Source organism: Phoenix dactylifera, chromosome 2, assembly GCF_051530095.1.
Source record: "Phoenix dactylifera cultivar Ajwa chromosome 2, Ajwa_hap1_PhDact_Kaust_v1.1, whole genome shotgun sequence".
Classification (NCBI taxonomy): domain Eukaryota; kingdom Viridiplantae; phylum Streptophyta; class Magnoliopsida; order Arecales; family Arecaceae; genus Phoenix; species Phoenix dactylifera.
The window spans coordinates 55962548-55981908 of NC_143191.1; the positions used below are offsets into that span (position 1 = coordinate 55962548).

The 19361-nt window shown below is 41.8% G+C and overlaps 1 protein-coding gene and 1 pseudogene across 8 annotated transcripts; one reads left to right on the forward strand and one right to left on the reverse strand.

Moving 5' to 3' along the window:
- Positions 1–835: 835 nt before the first annotated feature.
- LOC149768440 (pyruvate decarboxylase 2-like) lies at positions 836–4376 on the reverse strand (annotated as a pseudogene). Its single transcript, XR_016399024.1, has 9 exons — positions 4173–4376; positions 3671–4091; positions 3491–3589; positions 3257–3345; positions 3032–3149; positions 2714–2900; positions 2272–2591; positions 1915–1989; positions 836–1256 (listed from the first exon to the last, which is right to left on the reverse strand). The product of XR_016399024.1 is annotated as a pyruvate decarboxylase 2-like (transcript).
- Positions 4377–12762: 8386 nt separating this feature from the next.
- Positions 12763–18957, forward strand: LOC103722661 (putative disease resistance protein RGA3). 7 transcript variants are annotated; one of them, XM_089929255.1, is made up of 9 exons: positions 12763–16360; positions 16465–16537; positions 16735–16841; positions 17113–17246; positions 17331–17545; positions 17669–17697; positions 18111–18203; positions 18295–18453; positions 18532–18957. In XM_089929255.1, exon 1 carries the CDS (start codon positions 12990–12992, stop codon positions 14766–14768), a length of 1779 nt encoding a protein of 592 aa, XP_089785381.1. In that variant the 5' UTR covers positions 12763–12989; the 3' UTR covers positions 14769–16360; positions 16465–16537; positions 16735–16841; positions 17113–17246; positions 17331–17545; positions 17669–17697; positions 18111–18203; positions 18295–18453; positions 18532–18957. The 7 variants fall into 7 exon arrangements, with proteins under 7 accessions (XP_089785381.1, XP_089785382.1, XP_089785378.1 ...); XM_089929256.1 differs by having other exon boundaries at positions 17672–17697; XM_089929252.1 differs by having other exon boundaries at positions 17116–17246.
- Positions 18958–19361: the final 404 nt, after the last annotated feature.

Below are 19361 nucleotides of genomic sequence, written 5' to 3' on the forward strand. Positions count from 1 at the left end.
CGCCGGAGCTCCTCCCCCTCAGCCAGTGGTCACCCTCGGGTCCAATTTCCAGCAACAGTATTCATATTTTTTAAAAAAATAAATATGGATACAGATATTAAATGGATACAAATATTTTTAAATATATATGGATACAAGTGAGATGTTAAGTATATCCATGTTTGTTCTGAATAGATACAGATATAAACCGAATATTATATTCATATTTTTTCTATCCTATTATAGATATAAGTTGGATATTATTTGGATATAAATCAAACTTTTAGCATACGTGATGAAACAATACCGACTATATAATAATAAAGAACAAGAATAGAATTTATTATACAGATCGCACACGACATACAGGTAACTAAAGATCTAAGGCGTGAGTATTGAATCTGCATGAAGACCGATGAGTTACTGGTGTAAATAGATTTGTATTAAAATATTAAAAATCAAAACTTATTTAAAATAAAAATGTTAGTAATTTTTGCATCAAATATTATTATTATGCTTTAGTTCACTACAAGAAAACTCATCTTTCCCGGCGCTTTTTATAATCTTTACCGACGCTTATAAGCGTCGGCTAAAGTTCCCGCAACGCAAACAGAAGCGTCGCAAAAGCGTTGGCGATACTAGAATGGCAAAAGTTTTTGCCGACGCTAAGAGAAAGCGTCGGCAAAAACAAGGATTTCCCGACGCTAAGGAAAGCTTACAACATATAAGCGTTGGACCTGATACAATAATTTACAACAAACTACAAGACCATCAATCCTAACCTTCAAATTACCTGAAAGATTTGGTGGCTGCAACTGACTACTGAAATACCAAGAGAAAGCAAATAACATATACATAGCTGAAGCACAGAAGATGTATAATGGGGCAAGCCACTAAAAAAACAATAGCCAGTCATCTCTCTCATTGCGATTCTATGAACTGGATAATTCACAAGCAAAAGCCAAACCAAGCATTTATCTCTGAATTGCATTGGTGTTCTCTATGGCAGCTTCTTCTATTCCAGAAGATACCTGAGCAGCTCGCTCTATCAAATCTCTGCTCTTCCATTTTGTCCAGCTCGTTTGGTGCGCTCTGTGAGTGACAAGGGGATTGTGCTTGAGTTTCTCCTTCAGGTTCGAGTGTTGGGCATGGGTCATCGTCGCAGGTGCAGGAGGGGATGCCAACAGAAGGGAATGGGCTGCAAGTGAGAGGACAGATAAGCTCCGAAGAAACTGCTGCCACACGGCTCTTCCGAGTCTCAGATCTACAACCTGTTTCTGGTGGCTCCACACGTCGGTGAATAGATGAAGTGACAATTACTAACCAGGAACAAACACCAATTCCCACAATATATATATATATATTCATATTCTAAGCAAACAAACAGAACTGAAATAAAAACTATACTCCAAGAACACGGATCTCATGGCCATTCCAGCTAAGATGTAGTATATGGACTATATTGATGATTTCATGGGTTTGATTACCATTAAAAATATGATACTAGCCAGGTCCAATTAGTATATTTTTATGAAACCAGAAATATAACTCAGTGGCACAAAGAAATAATGGAAATGAAAAGGGGAGTAGGAACAGGGGTCAAAAAGATGGAGCATTCATAGCCATACAAGACCTAACCCAACTTTTCAGGATCAGCAGAAAGAATTAAAATCCATTTAATAAATATTAAATGTAGTTGAGAGACCTAACTCTTCATCTAATTAGAAGCTAAATATAGTAAAATGAATTATATAATGATTGATATGAACAATTAACTTAAAGAGAATCTTGTCAAAAAGATAATACCTGGCACAGCATCTAGAAGTGTTTAAATATCAGTACTACAGTCTTTTGTGCCAAGCATGGCAATTTCACAAACGGACTCAACTATATAATCATTATGCATCAAAGGATTAAAATAGAAAGACTTCTCACCTTCTAGATTCCACAAGCAGAGCACGCTGTTCAGATGTTTTATCAGCACTAACATCTCTCTCTCTAGCAGTATAGCTGCACAAAAATAACCAGGCTACAGCAATCAGATGATCAGCAGGGCACAAAGATCGCAATGTATCATGTATTGATACTGTAATATGCAGAAATGCAGCATTGAAAATACACCAATTACTATGAAAACTACTATTTACCAGTGAAAATTCATGAGAATACATCAAATTTATGTTAAATAGCTTTGCACAACCAAAAAAAAAAAAAAAGACAAACATACATGACTGACAATCATTATTCACGACTTCTTGAGACCTAATAAGAGCTGAGTGAGTAAATCAGTACCTCGAAGGAAGAACTGCTTGAGGAACAAAAGGGGCATAAGCAGTTTCCCTCTCATCGAGTGAACCCCTGCCTTTTCGAATTCTGACACAGACATTCTTTTCCCTAGCAGCGATTACATGTAACCAGATTTTTGTGGCGAACTCAACAGGCTATTGTGGATTTGGAGGGCGACTGTTGGCTGCCGAGACTCTTGATCCCCACTCCAGGAGCTCCTTGCTTGTATCATCTTTATGCACCATGACCTCAATAAAGCACAAGCTGTCTTTCTGCTCCTCAGTGGCCTTCGTAATGGCATCTTCCAATTCTTCCTCTGTGCGCACCTGCAGCAGTTCAATGCAAAATTTGATGTATAAACAAACTGCTCGATGAGGGTCGTAGGATTTTATAGAAATACTTGAGTAATTCCAGCCATCTTCGAACAGGATTGGCTTCGTATGCTCACCTTGGAAGTCCAACATCTGCCTTCGCCATTGTAAATAGCATCAACCAATCCAGTATAATTCCAGTTCTTGATCACATTGTAAGGGCCATCATGGATCTCTACTTCAATGGTGTAGCCACCATTATTGATGAGAAATATAATGCTTCGGTGCCCACAACGGATCAGTGGAAATATCCTGCGCCGTCACCTAAAGGAAGAAGAAAGAACAGTTGAGCAATGATGCAGAAGAGTTATTAAATGGTGGGTAAACATAGAAAACAGAAGCTCCCATCTCATCCTAACCAAACTGGAAACACTAACTCGGTGCATTAAATATACCTGGAAGCTCCCATCTCCTATGCAAGCAATTACACGTTTATCCTTGGCAGCTTGCGCATATCCAAGAGTGGCACCAACTGACCATCCAATAGACCCATACTGCATCTGGAACTCATATATGCATAATGTTATAGTATGAGCACAAGAGGCAGCTAAAGGTTCTAGAATTAGAAGATCAAATCATATTCAACAATTTGACATAGAACTTACAAGAAGATTACTTACCCACAATTCTTCGGCAATCTAAGCTTTTGGCAGTTGAACCAAGAGTCACCAGTCTCTGAGATAACCGCCGTATCTCCACTCAACATGTTCTGCTCAAAGAGTGAGGGAGATAGAGAAGATTAAAAGTCGAAAGAAAAAAGCAGAACAAATTCAATCTCACAAGCTTCTGGCAAACTGAGGCTCACTACCTACAAATTAACATGAAAAAAGAAAAAAAAAAGCAGAAAAGTATACCACTTTAAGAAGAAGTCGTCTCAATTGAAGCCTCTGAATGCCCGAGAGCTTCTGCGCCACGGAATCGCTGACCCCCGCCAATACCCCGGCAGTGATGGCCTGTCGGCAGAGCAAAAGAATCACAGCGCAACCATTACTCAGTAGACGGAAAAGAAGGGGTAGCAGAGGGAAAGGAAATACCTTGGTCCGCAAAGGGTGGAGTTGGATCTGCCGCATGTACTGTTCCCATCCCTTCTTCGCTATCTCGCCCATCCTTCCTTCCTTCTTCTTCTGCTTCTCCTTCTCTTGGTCAGAAAGGAAGAAGTGCCCCCTCCTCTGGTCTTAATAGGATTCGAATCAAGGGAGAAGTCGGCCGGACGCGGGGATCGGGCGGAGAAACCAGCTCCGGTGGAACCGGGAATTGGGCATCTCCTAAAGATCCTGATACCAAGATACCAGAAGACCTTTGTCTCTCACCAAGACGGAAACTGTAATCGTTGAAGATTGGGCCAACAAAGACATATGCATCAGCTGACTCCACAATCTCACCACAGAAATTGGTGCTGACCGCACCCCAGTAGGTCCCAATGAAATGGGGGTGGTGCTCTGGCACTAGCCCCTTCTAGGCTTGGAGGAGGGAGAGGAGGGAGGTGACGGTTTGGGGGAGGGGGGGAACGGGGTCGGAGATCTTGCGGCCGCGGACAGAGTGGGAGAGATCGGCGACGAAGCCAAGGAAGTGGCGGCCGGCGGCAGAGGAGATGGAGGCGGTGGGGCCGCCACAGGCGGAGCACACCGACGACGGCGGCGGGCTGGCCTCGGCCGCGGTGGCGGAGGTGGAGCAGACGGCGGCGCATGAAAAGTCGGCGGAGGCGGCGGAGGAGGGGGAGGAGGGCTCGGCGTCGGTCATTTTTATGGGAGGCGATGCGGGGTTCGGAGGGAGAGGATGAAGAAGAATCGAGGCGACGGGAGGGGGGAAGGGAAAAGAATCGGGGCGAAGAAGAAACGAGAGAGGGCGAGAGAGAGAGAGAGAGAGAGAGAGAGAGAGAGAGAGAGAGAGGAGGCGGGATGGGTGCGGGCGGAGGGAGAGGAAGAACCGGTTTCTTGCAACAGAAGAAGGCCGGAGGGGAGGGAGGAGGAGGCAGAAGAAGGAGGAGGCAGAGGAGGGAGGAGGAGGCAGAGGAGGGCTTGATATGTCGATTGAGGATGGAGGAGGGGGGGCGGATGCGGGTTTGGTTTTCAACGACGCGTACGCGTCGTTTTAGGTTAACTCGACGCTTTTACATATTGCCGACGCTTTTAAAATGTGTCGGCTATTTTTGGCGCTCTGCGGGACATTGCCGACGCAAGCGTCGGCAAAAACATGTCGTTAAAATCTCTTTTTTCTGTAGTAGTTATAGCATCAATAAAAATCATCATGAATTATCCATTCTTAGAGAGCTGGTAAGGAAACTATATATATATATATATATATATATATATATATATATATATAGGAATATGTGGAAGTTAATAATTTTAAATATTTTAATAATAAATATTTGAAAATGTCATAAAAAATAAAATAAAGTATATTTTGTTTTTCATTTTTATCAAAGGGAAGAAAATTTATTTTTTATAAAATAATGACTAAAATATAAAATATATATAAAATATCACAATGTATATCAAATGATTATTTAATGACATAAACACATGTGAATTAGTGTATTAAACTACCCATATAAAATAGGGACACATGTTGTAGCCCAATGGTTGAAGGTTATCATTCAAACCATTGGTTCAAATCTTGGGTTGCATATTTTATTTTAATAAATTTTTTACTTGATATCGGGATCCAAAAAGTATTCAAAATCTAAATTTGAATCCTGATTGGACATCATCTGGAAGTTTCCTCCCAAATTCTCGAGTAGAAGTCTAACATAAGAAAATACACAGCTGATGTGCAACCTTCGCATTCCTCTCACTGATACTTGCACCGGATCAGGTTTCTGGCACCTATAAATTCCGAGCAGCACCGTCTTTCTTGATGGCTTGAAATTAGCAAACATCAACACCCTCTAATTCAATGCCTGCTTAGGATAACATGCTCTCTCATTTTTTAACATCAAATATCATCTGATTGACGGCTTGAACTCTCCCTCTCCCTCTCTCTCTCTGGGTGCACGTATGTGTATACATATATGAAAACCACTATCTATAAGTTGTTACCTTAGGAATGCAGTTCAAGGCTTTTATCTGGACAGTTTTTTTTTTTTTTATGCTAGGAAAAAGGGGAACGAGGGAGGAAAGGACAAGCCCACCCCCGCATAGCAGCTCCCACTGGGCCCCCACCCTACCAGGAGAATATTCGATGCGGGCAGAAATGACCGTGTGTTGGGCACCCCGGCCAGTTTTACTCATACCCTCCCCACCTGTGGGCCTGGCTCGGTTATCCTTTTGAGCTCCGACACGAATACTACGTATGAGTACGTCACACCTGGCACCACCGAGGCTACCAGCAGAGCGATACGTCCTTCTAGACCTCGTGTCCGAGTAGAGAGCATCCGGTCTCCACAATTTAATTGACACCCGTGCGTTTCGAACTCGAAACCACTTGGTTAGAAGTAAGGTCACGCTCCCACTGGGCTACCACCTCAGTGTTTATCTGGACAGTTGACAACTGAAAATACGTCAGGAAAACCACTATCGATGGTACTTTAAAGCACGTTCAAGGCTTTTGTCTACAGATAAACAAAGGAAAAAAAATACATATCTAAAATTATTACTCAAGCGGCTATCTTATGGGCTTGTTAGAAAGAAAACTTTCATATTTTTAATAGCCAGAACTGCTGGAAACCGAAGTGTTCGAGATAGGACTCAAACCATACAATGAATAGTCCATGCTTTGCCCTCAAAAACAGTTGCCCAGCATTGCTAAGTTGTGGAATATTATCCGAACTATAGTTTGTCAATGAGAGCTCAGTCTTTTTCTTTTTCTTTTTCTTGATTTTGTCTCTTGGTATTCATATTTTCTTGCACATTCTTTCCCTTAATAAATATTTGTCTCCCCTTCAAAAAAAATAAGTGTCATTTTATTGTATTGTAAGATTACTAATTGCATGTGATACATAACAACCATACAAATTACTTCACATATTTATTATCCTTTCAAAAATTTATAGTGATATAACATATTCACATGCTCCTACGAGGCCAATTTTACAAACTGTATGAAGAATAATATTTCATGGTTGTATTTTGAATTCTTTTTGGTACATTCAGGGCCGGCCCGAGCTTTAGGCGATCGAGGCGGTCGCCTGAGGCCTCGGGCCAATGGAAGGCTCCGGGAGGCGAAGGGAGCAAAGAGATTGAGAGAGGAAGAGAGAGAAAAGTTTCCGTGTCTGACCGTGACCAAAAGGAAGCAAAGGCCCTATATAAAACGGGAACAGGAGCTGGCTACGAGTCTTCCCCCTTAATGAAAGGGAGGTGGAGAGTTTCCTGGCCTGCAGAGGGGCAATTTGGGAAGTTGGGGACAGTAGTTTTGTTTTGGGTGGAGAGAGAGAGAGAGAGGGGAGGGATTTGGTTGGCTTGATACACGCCTCAAGCCACTCTTATCTTTCATCCCTTCTCTTTTTTGGTTTTGGTCTTGGTTTTCCTTCCCTCACATTCCTCCTGATCCAGCTGGGCCATCGGGAAGAAAGATAGGGGGATTGGAGATGGACTTCTTGGAGGGTGGAGATTCTCTTAATTTTATCCTCTGGGTTTCTTCTCCCCTCTTGGGTGGTAGAAAGAGAAAAGGAGGGAGGGGGTTGAATGGCTGCTGTGCTGTGATGTTGCAGCTGCTGCTTGGGTACTCACTTGAAGGGGAGATGGTGGGATGGGACTTTTATTAATTAGATGGAGTGAATTTCCCATAATGCCCCTACTTTCTCTTATAGAGAGGTTCCTTTCTGAGCAAATTATTTTCTTTACCTTGACCATGAAGTGCCATGGGATGACCTTTCCTATTCGGCCCTTGCTTGACATGGTAAACAGTATTGCCAAGCATTATCTCAGTTATTGAATCAGTTTCATGGCTCCTTTTTTAGAGAAATTACTTTTATGTGCTTTCATTTAAGAATTATATTGAATTGAAAAGGTTTCTTATCTATCTTTATTAGATTCATGTATCTTTGTTGAAATAGTGTACTTGATAGCTATCCATTCCCATATCATTTTTTTAAGTATTTAATATAAATTATTATTAAAAAAAAAAGAGGTCTCATTCATTTGATTCGCCTTAGGCCTCCAAATATATTGGGCCGCCCCTGGGTACATCTACATGGTTAATACTTAACAACACAATAATCCTTAGTGCTTGTATCATGTAGCATGCGTACAACCCCTTCAATGGATACATAGCATCCGATACATGGTCGTATAAAGCTTATATATACACACACACACCAAGTTCTTAAAATATGATGCCGTTTTGAATCCAGATTTAATTTTGGAATACATGTTGAATAATTTTTATTATCCAGATTTACATTTCTTTATACGCGCAATCCGAGATTCCTCGTTTCCATTGGATCCCAATCAACTCGAGGTTGCATCAATCAAACGGTTACGGCCACTCAAAAATATCAGACGGTTCTACCACACGTTCACGACACCCAGCGGCCATCCCATACCTTCTATTTAAACCAACCGAACCGACCTCACCCCATACCTTCCTTTTTCTTCAATGGGTAGGCGTGCAAATAGAAATTTTTATAAGAATGTACAAATAAATAGAAACTTTACCACACTTTTGGATAAGAATTTAGGCAAATCTAATTAATCATATCATAATTATGAGGTGCTGGGCGACCCATGACTTGAAAGACTTGCAATTGATCTCCAATCAGAATAGGTGACCCATGACCTACTAACCGAGTCCGTCTACAAGCCAGACCTTCTTCCAAAATCCAATTCCATTGCAGAAAACTAGCACATAACCCATATTTAGTTGAGTGTTCCCTCACTTTCTCCCTTCAAAAGTTAAAAGAAACAAAAACAAAAAAACAGATGGGAAAAAAAAAAAAACAGCTACCGAGACACCAGAGGTATCAACAGTGTAGATCGAGAGAGAATCCTGACGGGCCGTGGTTCCTTTGGATTCTGTGAACCTATGCTTGTTGCTATCCTTCCACACTTGAACCCTACTCCCCTTAGGGCTTTTCCTCCTCATTAGCTGGCATTTCCCATCCCTTTAAAGAATAACAAGGCCATGGGAGCAAGCTAACAAGCTCCTAAGAAACCCATATCTCCTTCTTGTCTGCCTTGAAAACCCGCCATAAATTCACTTAAAAACGACCAATAGTACCACCACCCACACAAAAAAAAAAAAGAGACTCCCTTGCTTGTTATCACAAAGCAAACTCATTTCTCTGAGCTTTTGCCGGATTTTATGTGGCTTTGTGCAGCCTTTATCCTGATTTTGTTTGTCTTTTTCTGTTTTCATTACCGCCAACTCAGTGCCGTTAAAGCCACCTACTTAGCATCATTTCTGGTCCTTAGACAAGCCACCTTCTTTCCAACTCAAACCAGCAGTCCTCTCTCTCTCTCTCTCTCTCTCTCTCTCTCTCTCTCTCTCTTCTTCTCCATCTTCTTCTTCTTCTGGCACAAGAACAGCTGTGTGGAGCACCTGCGATTGGGATCCCGATACGCGGGGGAGCGGGGGGGAAGCCGGGCACCGGTGGGGAGGGAAGAGTAAGGCACCGGAGAGGAGGGCGGGAGAGTAAGGATAATAACGTCATTTCAAATTTTTATTTTATTTAATTAATATAAATATGATTTTTTTTAACATCGTTCGAATAACTGTTATATTAAGGGTATTTGTACAATAATAGAGTTTTACGAGGGTATATATGCAAATATCAATTTTAAAAGGGTATTCATATAAAATTCGATATTTAGAAGTATATCCATGCAGAAAATTCTTTTTGTTTTCTACTCTCTGCCTCTCTTCTCCAACTCTACCATGTGTCCAACAACGTACTCTGAATCGAAGCTCTCTCCATCGCTGCCTAATCTTCAATGTCGTCATTACGGACCTCATCTCTCTCTCCATTGGTGAAATTCTTATCACCTACCATCTCGACGCCGTTGCCCTCTATGCCTTCACCATCACCACTTCCAAGGCCAGAGCTTCCTCTTCGCCTCGCGGTAGTTCAGACTCCCCATCATCCATGTCACCATCACCAGTCATCTTCTCTTCCCCCTCTCTCTCACAGTCACACTAATTTTTTTTTTACAAATTAAGGCTATAAGTATGTGCCAAGTAGGGGAGGTCTTATAATCTTTGATACGATACTTAGGTTGAAAAGAAAAATTAAAGCAACTTTATGATACTTTAGTTGGATGCAATCCATCAGCAATAGCAACCAAATCATTTTTTCATTGAAAGAAATTTACTAAATCAGCCCTTCAGGTGAACCTTATTCCAAACATGAGATGTTAGTACCCTACTTGTCACTCTGGCTATGTCTTGATCGAGAACAAGCGGGGCGATAACCTCCTATTCCCTCTTTTGTGCTGCCAAACAGTCTGTCTGGTCTGACCAGTTAACCTATTCTCTTGCTGTGACATGTGAAAGGATATCCTCCAGGAGTCAGGTCTGCCCATGGAGAGTGGTAGAATAGGATTACTCCCTCTTATATCATAAGCCAATTACTGTATTACCCCCTTTTTTTAATTAATATTCACTCTCTCTTTTTTTTTTTTTCTGAAAACGGATTCATCATACAATACGTGTACAAATACACCCAATAAAATCAAAAAACACTAACTTGCGGAGTGCCAGTGGCAGCTCCTCCTCCTTCGCCCAGAAGGTATACCCTGAATGGTGAGTCGCATAGGCAGCCACCCAGTTGGCCGCCCCATTGGCTTTTCTAAATACATGTTTGGCCTGGACGGCCACCCCGTCCCTCCTCATCATCCCTATATCCCAGATCAGGGGGTGGTCTATGCTCTCACCCCTCAGCCCCTCCTGGATCCACCCGATAACCGTGGCCGAATCGCCCTCCAGGACGATCGAGCTGGCCTGCAACACCTGCCGCGCATGTCGAAGACCCGCCCAGGCAGCTCGCAACTCTGCCCCTAGAACCAACGTGCCAAACAACTGGCAGCCACCCGCTACCACCATCCTGGAGTGCGGGTCCCATATCACAAAGCCCGCACCATCCCGCGCTCCTCCATCCAGTACTGACCCGTCGAAGTTGACCTTGAGAAAACTCGGGGGTGGGAGATCCCAGGTGAAGAACACCATCTGAGGAGCTGCCTGAACAGAGAAGGAACCCCAGGTGTCCTGAGCTGTTAAAGGTCCATCTGAAGAGAGGGTGGGCCTGATCTCCAACGCATGTACTCGAGCGAACTCCGTAAGGCCTGCAACAAACCTCGGTGACACCCTGCGCTCGCCGAAGGTGCGGATGTTCCTTGCCAGGTAGATCTGATGTGCTGTGTAAGTCGCTCTGATGGCCTCCTGACATGTCCAAGGGCGGGCCAACCACTGCCGTATCACCTGTAGAAACTGAAGCCTCCCACTCCAGGCCTCCTGCGGGATCCCTGTCCATTGTCATGCCGATCTCGCCCATGTACACTGGAAAAGCACGTGGTCCACCGACTCCTCAGCACCACATGTCCCGCACTCCGCGGGGATCTCCCACTTAATATTCACTCTTAAGTGTATAATAAAAGTGAGAAGGTATTTTTATCTCTATGACAAAAATATAAGTACTCAGCCCCTATACTACTGTCACTAATGGCCGGAAATCGAATCTATACAAGATTCTTTTTTAATCAAATTCTCTGCATGAAATTAATATAAGAAGTTCAAATACGTTGGAGGTTTGGGTTGTATCTTTCGCACAAAATAATGATTGATCTCCTTTGGTGACGTCAAGATCATACTTTGCACAGCTTTCAAACCATGGTGTCCACTTTCTAATCTATGATGCAGTGAAAGAAAGAGATTGGAGTGCTTTGAAATCTATGCAAAATACAATCCAATGGTTGATGTCGCAAAAGAAGATTAATCATTCTATTGTGCGGAAGATATAACCGCAGCAATTCGTCTTACCATGTGACTTGAGGTTTAATTTATTCCCTTGAAAGCGCTATCCCACCAAATCAAAAATAGAGAAAGAAGGTAAATGACACCTTCCTTAGTTCTTAAATATTGATTGTGGTTCTCTCAACATCAAACAAGTTGCTTTTGTGTTCGGACGAGTTGGTGGGTAGTAAACATCAAATTCATATAAGAACAGGTAAACAATGTTGAATCTTCTCAGCATTATCACCTGCCTGACCAGCTAGTTTTCTCTACTGCCCTTCAATGATTGATTTTGTATACGGTGGCTACTTATTTTAATGATTGATTTATTCTAACATAATGATTGATTTTGGAGCATTGGAGACTTGAAATGCTCATTGCTCAAAGGACACACGTTAGATCAATCATTATGCTTTGCCTTGGATTTATGCTGTGGAGTTGCAAGGGCATGCATTAGTCCAATGCAAGTGTATTGCATATGAAAATGCATTTTAAATCTCACCGAGTTTACGTTTCAGTGATGTCTTTGAAGTACCACAGCAAATTCCTACTCATGCCAATATGGCCCTGATATTTTTGTGTTGAGCCAGCTTCATCATCTACAAGCAGCATAAAATTGTAGTGAATCTGGATAGAAAAGGGTGCAAAGTATTACTGGGATAGTTTTCTGACATTAGCTTTCAACCTGAGGCCAAAAATAGTATCTAAGTTTTAGTGTATAATTTATGTCAAATTGGTGTTGGTTTAAAGGGTTACGTTCAATCCCAATTCAAGTTGAGACTAAATTTGATAGGCTGGGCCCAGAATTTTTATTCAATATTTGCTTCGTATAATTACGTCCTATTAGGCTTAAATAAGCTAATTTTTCTCTTTTTTTCAAAGAAAAGGTTTGAGTAATTAACTTGTATTTTTTTCATAAAAGGTTTAACTGTTTTTTTTTTTCCGCACGGTTTGCTGAAGGATGCCGAATATTGAGTGCACGATGGAACCAATGGAATGTGGTACTTTGACTGAAGGCAAGTTAGACCGAAGCAATCACCTAATTCACTAAAATCTCATTCAAATCGCGAACGGGTCCCGGAAGATCCAACTCATTGTACAATTCGGTCTGATACTAATCTCTCAAAAGAAATTTGGTCTAATACTAAAAGATCGGATCAAAATTGTTATTTGAGAATCCATTTAAATAATTTGAAGATACGTCAAATCCCCCTCTTCCAAAATGTTTCTCATTGGAATATTTTCAAGATAAGTGTTGCTTTAGAGTCCACATGATTCTTCTACAACAATAGTGGTCCTTTAGGCCGGACCCAGACAATTTCTCGAGCGGGTGGAGAGGCAATTATCGGTGCAAGTTGGAGTTTGTGGGAGCCAGTGGATGGGCAATTATGGGCGCAATTATTTCTTCTCTTCCTTCCCACCATCATTCAACTAGTGTCTCGTCTTTGCAGAAGTTCAAGTGAAAAAATGGCGATGATCCTGGATGCCTTCGTCTCTAGTTTCTGTAAGATGCTGTTAACCTATGCAAAGGAAGAGGTGATCAAGATCTTGGGTGTGCCCGACGAAATCAGGAAGCTCCGCAAGTGGCTGGAGATGATACAGGACGTTCTCGCTGATGCAGAGAATAGACGCCTCGAGAACAATCAGGCCATCAACCGTTGGCTGAACGAGCTGCGAGATCTCATGTACGATGCTGACGACATCATTGATGAATGCCAAATCGAGGGTGAGAAGCTTCTTAGCTCAAACACATCGTCATCTCGTCGTGCTGAGTCGGTATGTTGTTGCTACCCTCCTATTGTTTGCTTGCACAAAGTCAGGTTCCGTCATGAGATTGGCAAAAGAATTAGAAATCTCAACTGCGAGCTTGAACAACTTGCCAAGCGCAAAGATAACCTCCATCTTATACCTGCTCCTCGTAATGACCACTACAAAAGTAGAATAAGCCACAAGACATCTCCTATACTTGTTGAATCTGATCTTATGGGAGAGAAAATTAAGGATGATACAAAGAGGTTGGTGGACCTATTGACAAAAGAAAATAACAAAAAAATCCAAGTCTTTGCAATTGTTGGCATGGGGGGGATAGGCAAAACTACTCTTGCTCAGAAGATTTATAATGATGAGAAGCTTCGGGACAACTTCAACCAAATGCCACACCAAATAGCACAGATTTATAATGATGAGAAGCTTCAAGACAATTTCAACCGAATGCCACACCAAATGGCGCAGATTTATAATGATGAGAAACTTCGGGACAACTTCAACCAAATGTCACGGATTTGGTTGTGCGTGTCCCAAGATTTCTCCGAGTCCAATTTACTGAGATCTATCATAGAGCAAGCTGGAGGTAATCCTAGAGATGCTGAGCAGAAGGAAGTGCTTGAACCCATGCTTAGTGAATTACTCAGGAACAAAAAATTCTTTGTAGTCTTGGATGATGTTTGGGATGCACAGGTATGGGATCGGGTATTGAGAAATCCCTTGCAGAGTTGTTCGACAGATAGTAGAATTTTGATAACAACTAGAAACATAAACATTGCTAAACACGTGGGTGCAATACACAGTCACATGGTGGAGAAGTTGTCTCGAGAGGATGGTTGGTCATTAATTTGCAACATGGTTTTTGAGGAAGGGGATGAACAAGATATGCATGACTTAAGAGATATAGGGATGAAAATTGTAGAGAAATGTGATGGCCTTCCCCTTGCTCTTAGGGCGATTGGAGGGGTTCTTCGAACCAAGGCAAAAAGGCCTTTGGAATGGGAAAAGGTCCTTTCTAGCTCAGCATGGTCTTTTACTAAGCTTCCGGATGAGGTGATGGGTGCTTTGTACTTGAGCTATCTGCATTTACCACCTCCTCTCAAGCAGTGCTTCACTTACTTTTCATTATTTCCCGAGGACTACCAAATTGATCGAAATTTTTTTGTCAGTAGTTGTATTGCAGAGGGCTTTGTAACATCCGAGGACGATACGCCCTTAGAAGATGTGGCGGAAGAGTATTGGAAGGAGTTGGTGCAGAGGAACCTACTACAGCCAGGTCCTTATTCGTATGATCAAATAAGTTGCAAGATGCATGACCTTTTTCGATCTCTAGCTCAGCATATAGCAGGGGATGAGTGCTTCGTCGGAGATGCACGAGCATTCGAAAATAAGATCACATCCTCCTTTTCATCGATAAAACTACGCCGTTTATCAATTGTAGATGGAAACTTAGAAACCATACCTGACTTGATAATGAAATAGACATCCTTAAGGACCCTGTCATTCTTCCATACCCCACTTATTCGTGATCTTCCAGAAGATCTCTTCAAAAAGCTGAGGAGTTTGAGGGTCCTGGACTTAAGTAAAACAGCCATTGTCGATCTTTCAACTTCTTTGGGAGATCTTATGCACCTTAGGAGACTTGATCTCTCTGATACTAGAATAAGAGAGATACCGGAGAGTGTAGGGAATCTTAGAAATCTCCAATCCCTGTTGCTCATGGATTGTAAATATTTGCACAACCTCCCTCGGGGTGTCGTGGGGTTGATCAATCTAAGGATTCTAGGCGTCTTGGGTGCACCACTTGATGGTCTACCTATGGGAATAGGGAGACTGAAACAACTGCGTTCACTTTGGGGATTTGTAGCGAATGGTTGCGAGGGTTGCAGATCTGGAGTAGGAGAAGATGATTGGGAGCAGAAGCACAAGGGGCATCAAGACGAGAGGTTCTGCACCTTGGAAGAGTTGAAATCCCTCTCCCAGCTCAGGTCTATTATAATGGTCAAATTGGAGAGGGTATCAGACAGGGTTGAAGCAAAAGCCGCTGCACTTCAAGCCAAGCCCCATCTTTTCCGCCTACATTTGTATTGCACTCTACCGAGCAGCTCTTCTGATGTGCAACAGTCTCATGCAAATGATTACAAGGAGGAAGATATCAAGAGAATAAGGGAGGTATTCGAGGAGCTCTGCCCACCGCCATGCCTTGAAATGCTTAAAATCAATGGTTACTTCGGCCGTGAGTTTCCCAGCTGGATGATGACACCCTCCTCGTCATCGATCCGCAACCTACGAAGGCTGGATCTGTGGAATTGTGCTCTATGCCAGCAACTTCCATCCTTAGGAATGCTGCCACAACTAGATTTTCTCTTGATTTCAGGTGCTTCTGAAGTCACGAGCATCGGGCCTGAATTCTTATTGCTGACGGGTAGTAGTGCTCGTGCAAGAGGGCGGAATGGAAGAAAAATAGACTCTTGCTTCTCCTGCTACTTCCCCAAACTAGAGACACTTCTTTTTGATAACATGGCTAATTGGGAAGAATGGTGGTGGCGGTGGGAGGAGGAGGACAACCAGACAACATCGTTGCTACCTTCTCTTAAGTTATTATTCATTAGAGGATGTCCGAAGTTGAGGTCTCTTCCGGAGAGCCTCCTCTGTCATGCCACCGCCTTGAAGGAGTTATATATATTTGGTGCCCATAGCCTGAGAGAAATACAAAACCTCCCCTCTCTTACAAAATTGTCTTTGCTGCAAAACTCAAGTTTGGAGAAAGCGTCGAACTTTCCTAGACTCACATTCCTAAGCGTTTGTGCTTGTGAGGAATTAAAGGTTGTGGAGGGTGTGGATGCCGTGGAGCACATACGGCTCGGTGATCGAGTAGAAGAGTCTCTCCCAGAGTGGTTAGTAGGTGCTGGTGAAGAGCAACCATGCTTCCCTTCCCTCCAAAATTTGACTCTCTCCAACAAAATCTGTCGCCGAGGGCTGCCTGATTGGCCTCTGATTCGATGACACATCACCCATGTTGAAGCAATCAACAAGTATGGGCCAATGGCAGTGATCAACTCTACAAGAAAAAGGTCAGAACTGATTTCCACCTTTCTCCTTTCTTTCCTCTTTCTGTAGTTATGAATGGAAGATAATTGGCAAATAGGCCCATCAATTTATTCTTCATATTTTGCAGCTGCTTCAGCAAGCAGGGGATGTTATACTGCTTGGCAACTATTTGATACTCTGCATCATTCTTATGCTTTCAGGTATATATTCTCATAACCTTACCTTCCAGAGAGGATATCTGATAGCAGTTGGTGTCTTAAAATTGCTCAAATAGAACTGTGTATCGTACCATCATTAGGACGAATTTCTTAATTTTACCGAACCCAATAAGACATTATTTCATGATGTGGTCTGATATCTATGCGGTCTAAATTTTCTTCTTTTCTTTCACAAGCAGATTGATATCTCGGTGTAGGATTGGCACATTCTCCTTCAACACCAGTATCTCTCGTCTTCAACAACACCAAGCAACAGCATAATGACATGCAAAAAGAAGTTTGAGAGGTAATTCGCTATCAGACCCGCAATTAGTGAAATCTAAGGGGAAAAAATAGCTTTACTAGTTGCTTGGGAGGGGGGAAGTTTGGTGATAATTTATTCTCAGAAGTAAAAAGGTTGCTTGCTGAAAAACATCCTTCCACCTTTTGATTTTCTTGATCTATCACCCTGTTTGTTTTTGATGTGAAGAGCATATGGCATTCAAATTTCCTGATAAGTAATGATTCTATCATCTTGTTTGTTTTTATATCCTTCCTTTTGCTTTTGTATGATCTAGCAGGCCCAACAGACCAGCTTTAAGTCCTTGTTTCTGAAGGCTTCCGTCCAAGCGTATTCATAGCTGTGGTTCCAGCAGAGTCATATATACCACAAGCAATTACCCATCTACGCTATGAATTCTAAAAACCACTGGTTGGAAACATGCATTAACATACAATTATGAGTACAGAGACTAAATAGGAAAGTCAAGACTAAGTCTCTCTGGTTGTCATGCAGACAAAGGATTGATGACAGCAAGATACCGATGTGCCAGTTCTCATTATTTCACAAGCTTAAGCAGAAGAATTTAGCAGAAGAATCATGATCACTATTGACATGCATTTGAACAGGACCTCAGTAACAACTTCCATCCAGGCATGCAGTTGGATCATGATTGTCATGCTAGAAAACTTTTTTCGTCAACTTTGTTGGAACCGATGATGTCTTTGCAGGTGAAAGTTCGTATGTATCTGATATATGAGTTTTATTTATCTATTATCATCTTTGTTTTCATACCTTTTCTTTGCTTCTTTTGCTATTGAATGTGTATGATCCAACCTCAAAGTTTTTCCTAGAAGCAATGAGACTGGAAGATCAAGCACAGGTACATAGCCCATCTATGATATTATTTTTAAATAACCCTAATCATGAACAAGCATTATCTCAAGTTTTGAGTCTCTAATGTTCTTAACCAGCAAAGCTGAATCTATACATCTTGTTACTACCAGTGCATATGCTGCGTGTACATGATCACACAGCACATGGCTCTCTTTGAGATTTCAAGTAGTTCACAGGCATGGGCAGCAGAATTCAGCATGTCGCCTTCTGCTTGCCACCCACCGCGCAGAAGTAATCAGATGGATTTTTCCTCTTCATGCAAGGATCTTTAATTGTAGTTTATAGGGTTATGAGGCTTGAAATTATTTCAGAAATTTTATTCCATGCATAAGATTCTGCAATTTTTATTGCTTTCATAAAAATTGCTGCATCACATTGCATAATCTTTTAATGGAGCAGGACATCAAAAGCTGGATTGGTTGTGAAGCAATGTACATACAACAAGTCGCTTGCATTACCGATCCTTCCTTGGAAAATAAAATATTCCAGCAGGTGAGGATTGTACATATCTAATTTAAGCATGGCATTCTGGTAGTTACGTTCTTTCTCTTTTTCGTCTTAATCTTTTCTTTTGTTTTTGTAGTTTTGTATGGTAAATCAGGTGTATGAGCCCGATCAATCATTGCAGTTCCTTTTCCCTCAAGGATATTGTGTTAGAGGTAGTAAGACTCGAAGGAGGAATCACCTTCGCACAATCACAGAACCCTTCGATGTTCGACAGACCATAACTTAAAAAGCAATTGTGAGATGCCAATGAACTTCTTTTTGACATATGAAATAACCTAAAAGCTGCTGTTTCTCACTGGACTCGTGGTTGCAGGATGCAGAAGACTCGTTCCTGAACAAGGTATTCAGCATGTCTGCTCTCTTGATGAACAAGTTCGGAAGCATTGGCTTCTGCTGGTCTCTCCCACCAAGCTCCATGGAATTCTTAGGATGGTTCTTCTCATTATAGCGTTTCTTTGCACTTCCTGCACTGAAAATCTTGTCACAACTTTTTAGATGTTCTTTCTGAAGTTGCAATGTATTGCATATCAAAATGTATTTTGCATGTCATGAAAATGTAGAGTTTCGGAAGATGTCTTTATCAATATTATTCAGGTATCACTGCATGGGGCAAACTCCTACGCAGCCTGTATGGCCTTGATATTATTGTGTTGAGCTGGCTTCATTGTCTGCCAGTGGCGTAAATTGTACTGTGTCTGAATAGAGAGTATGAAATATGTCTGGGATAATTTTGTAGCAATGTCTTTCAGCCCGATCTTAAGCTCTGCTACTTTGGATTTTGTTTTTTCTTTTTTTACTAAGCTTCTTTGTGGGATTATTGAATGTCTGAAAATTTGTTTCCCCAGTTAACATTTGGATGCAGGTGGTTTGGGTTCATGCAAGATTCAGCTAGGCCCAAAATGGTGCATGAAATATTTTTTAAAGTATATGATTTATATCACAAACCTGATGGCTTGATGGAGAGCCCGTTGTATTCAGTCTATAAGACTGAAAATGGATCGGATACTAATAAAGAGTTTTCCTCTCAAATTCTCGAGTAGAAGTCTAGCATAAGAAAAGACACAGTTAACGTGTAACCTTCGCATTCCTCTCACTGATACTTGCAGCAGATCAGGTTTCTGGCACCTATAAATCCCTAGCAGC

What these genes read in the sequence shown, in the direction of transcription:
- LOC103722661 (XM_089929251.1), top strand. Translation starts at nt 12,990, where the DNA reads ATGGCGATGATCCTGGATGCCTTCGTCTCTAGTTTCTGTAAGATGCTG.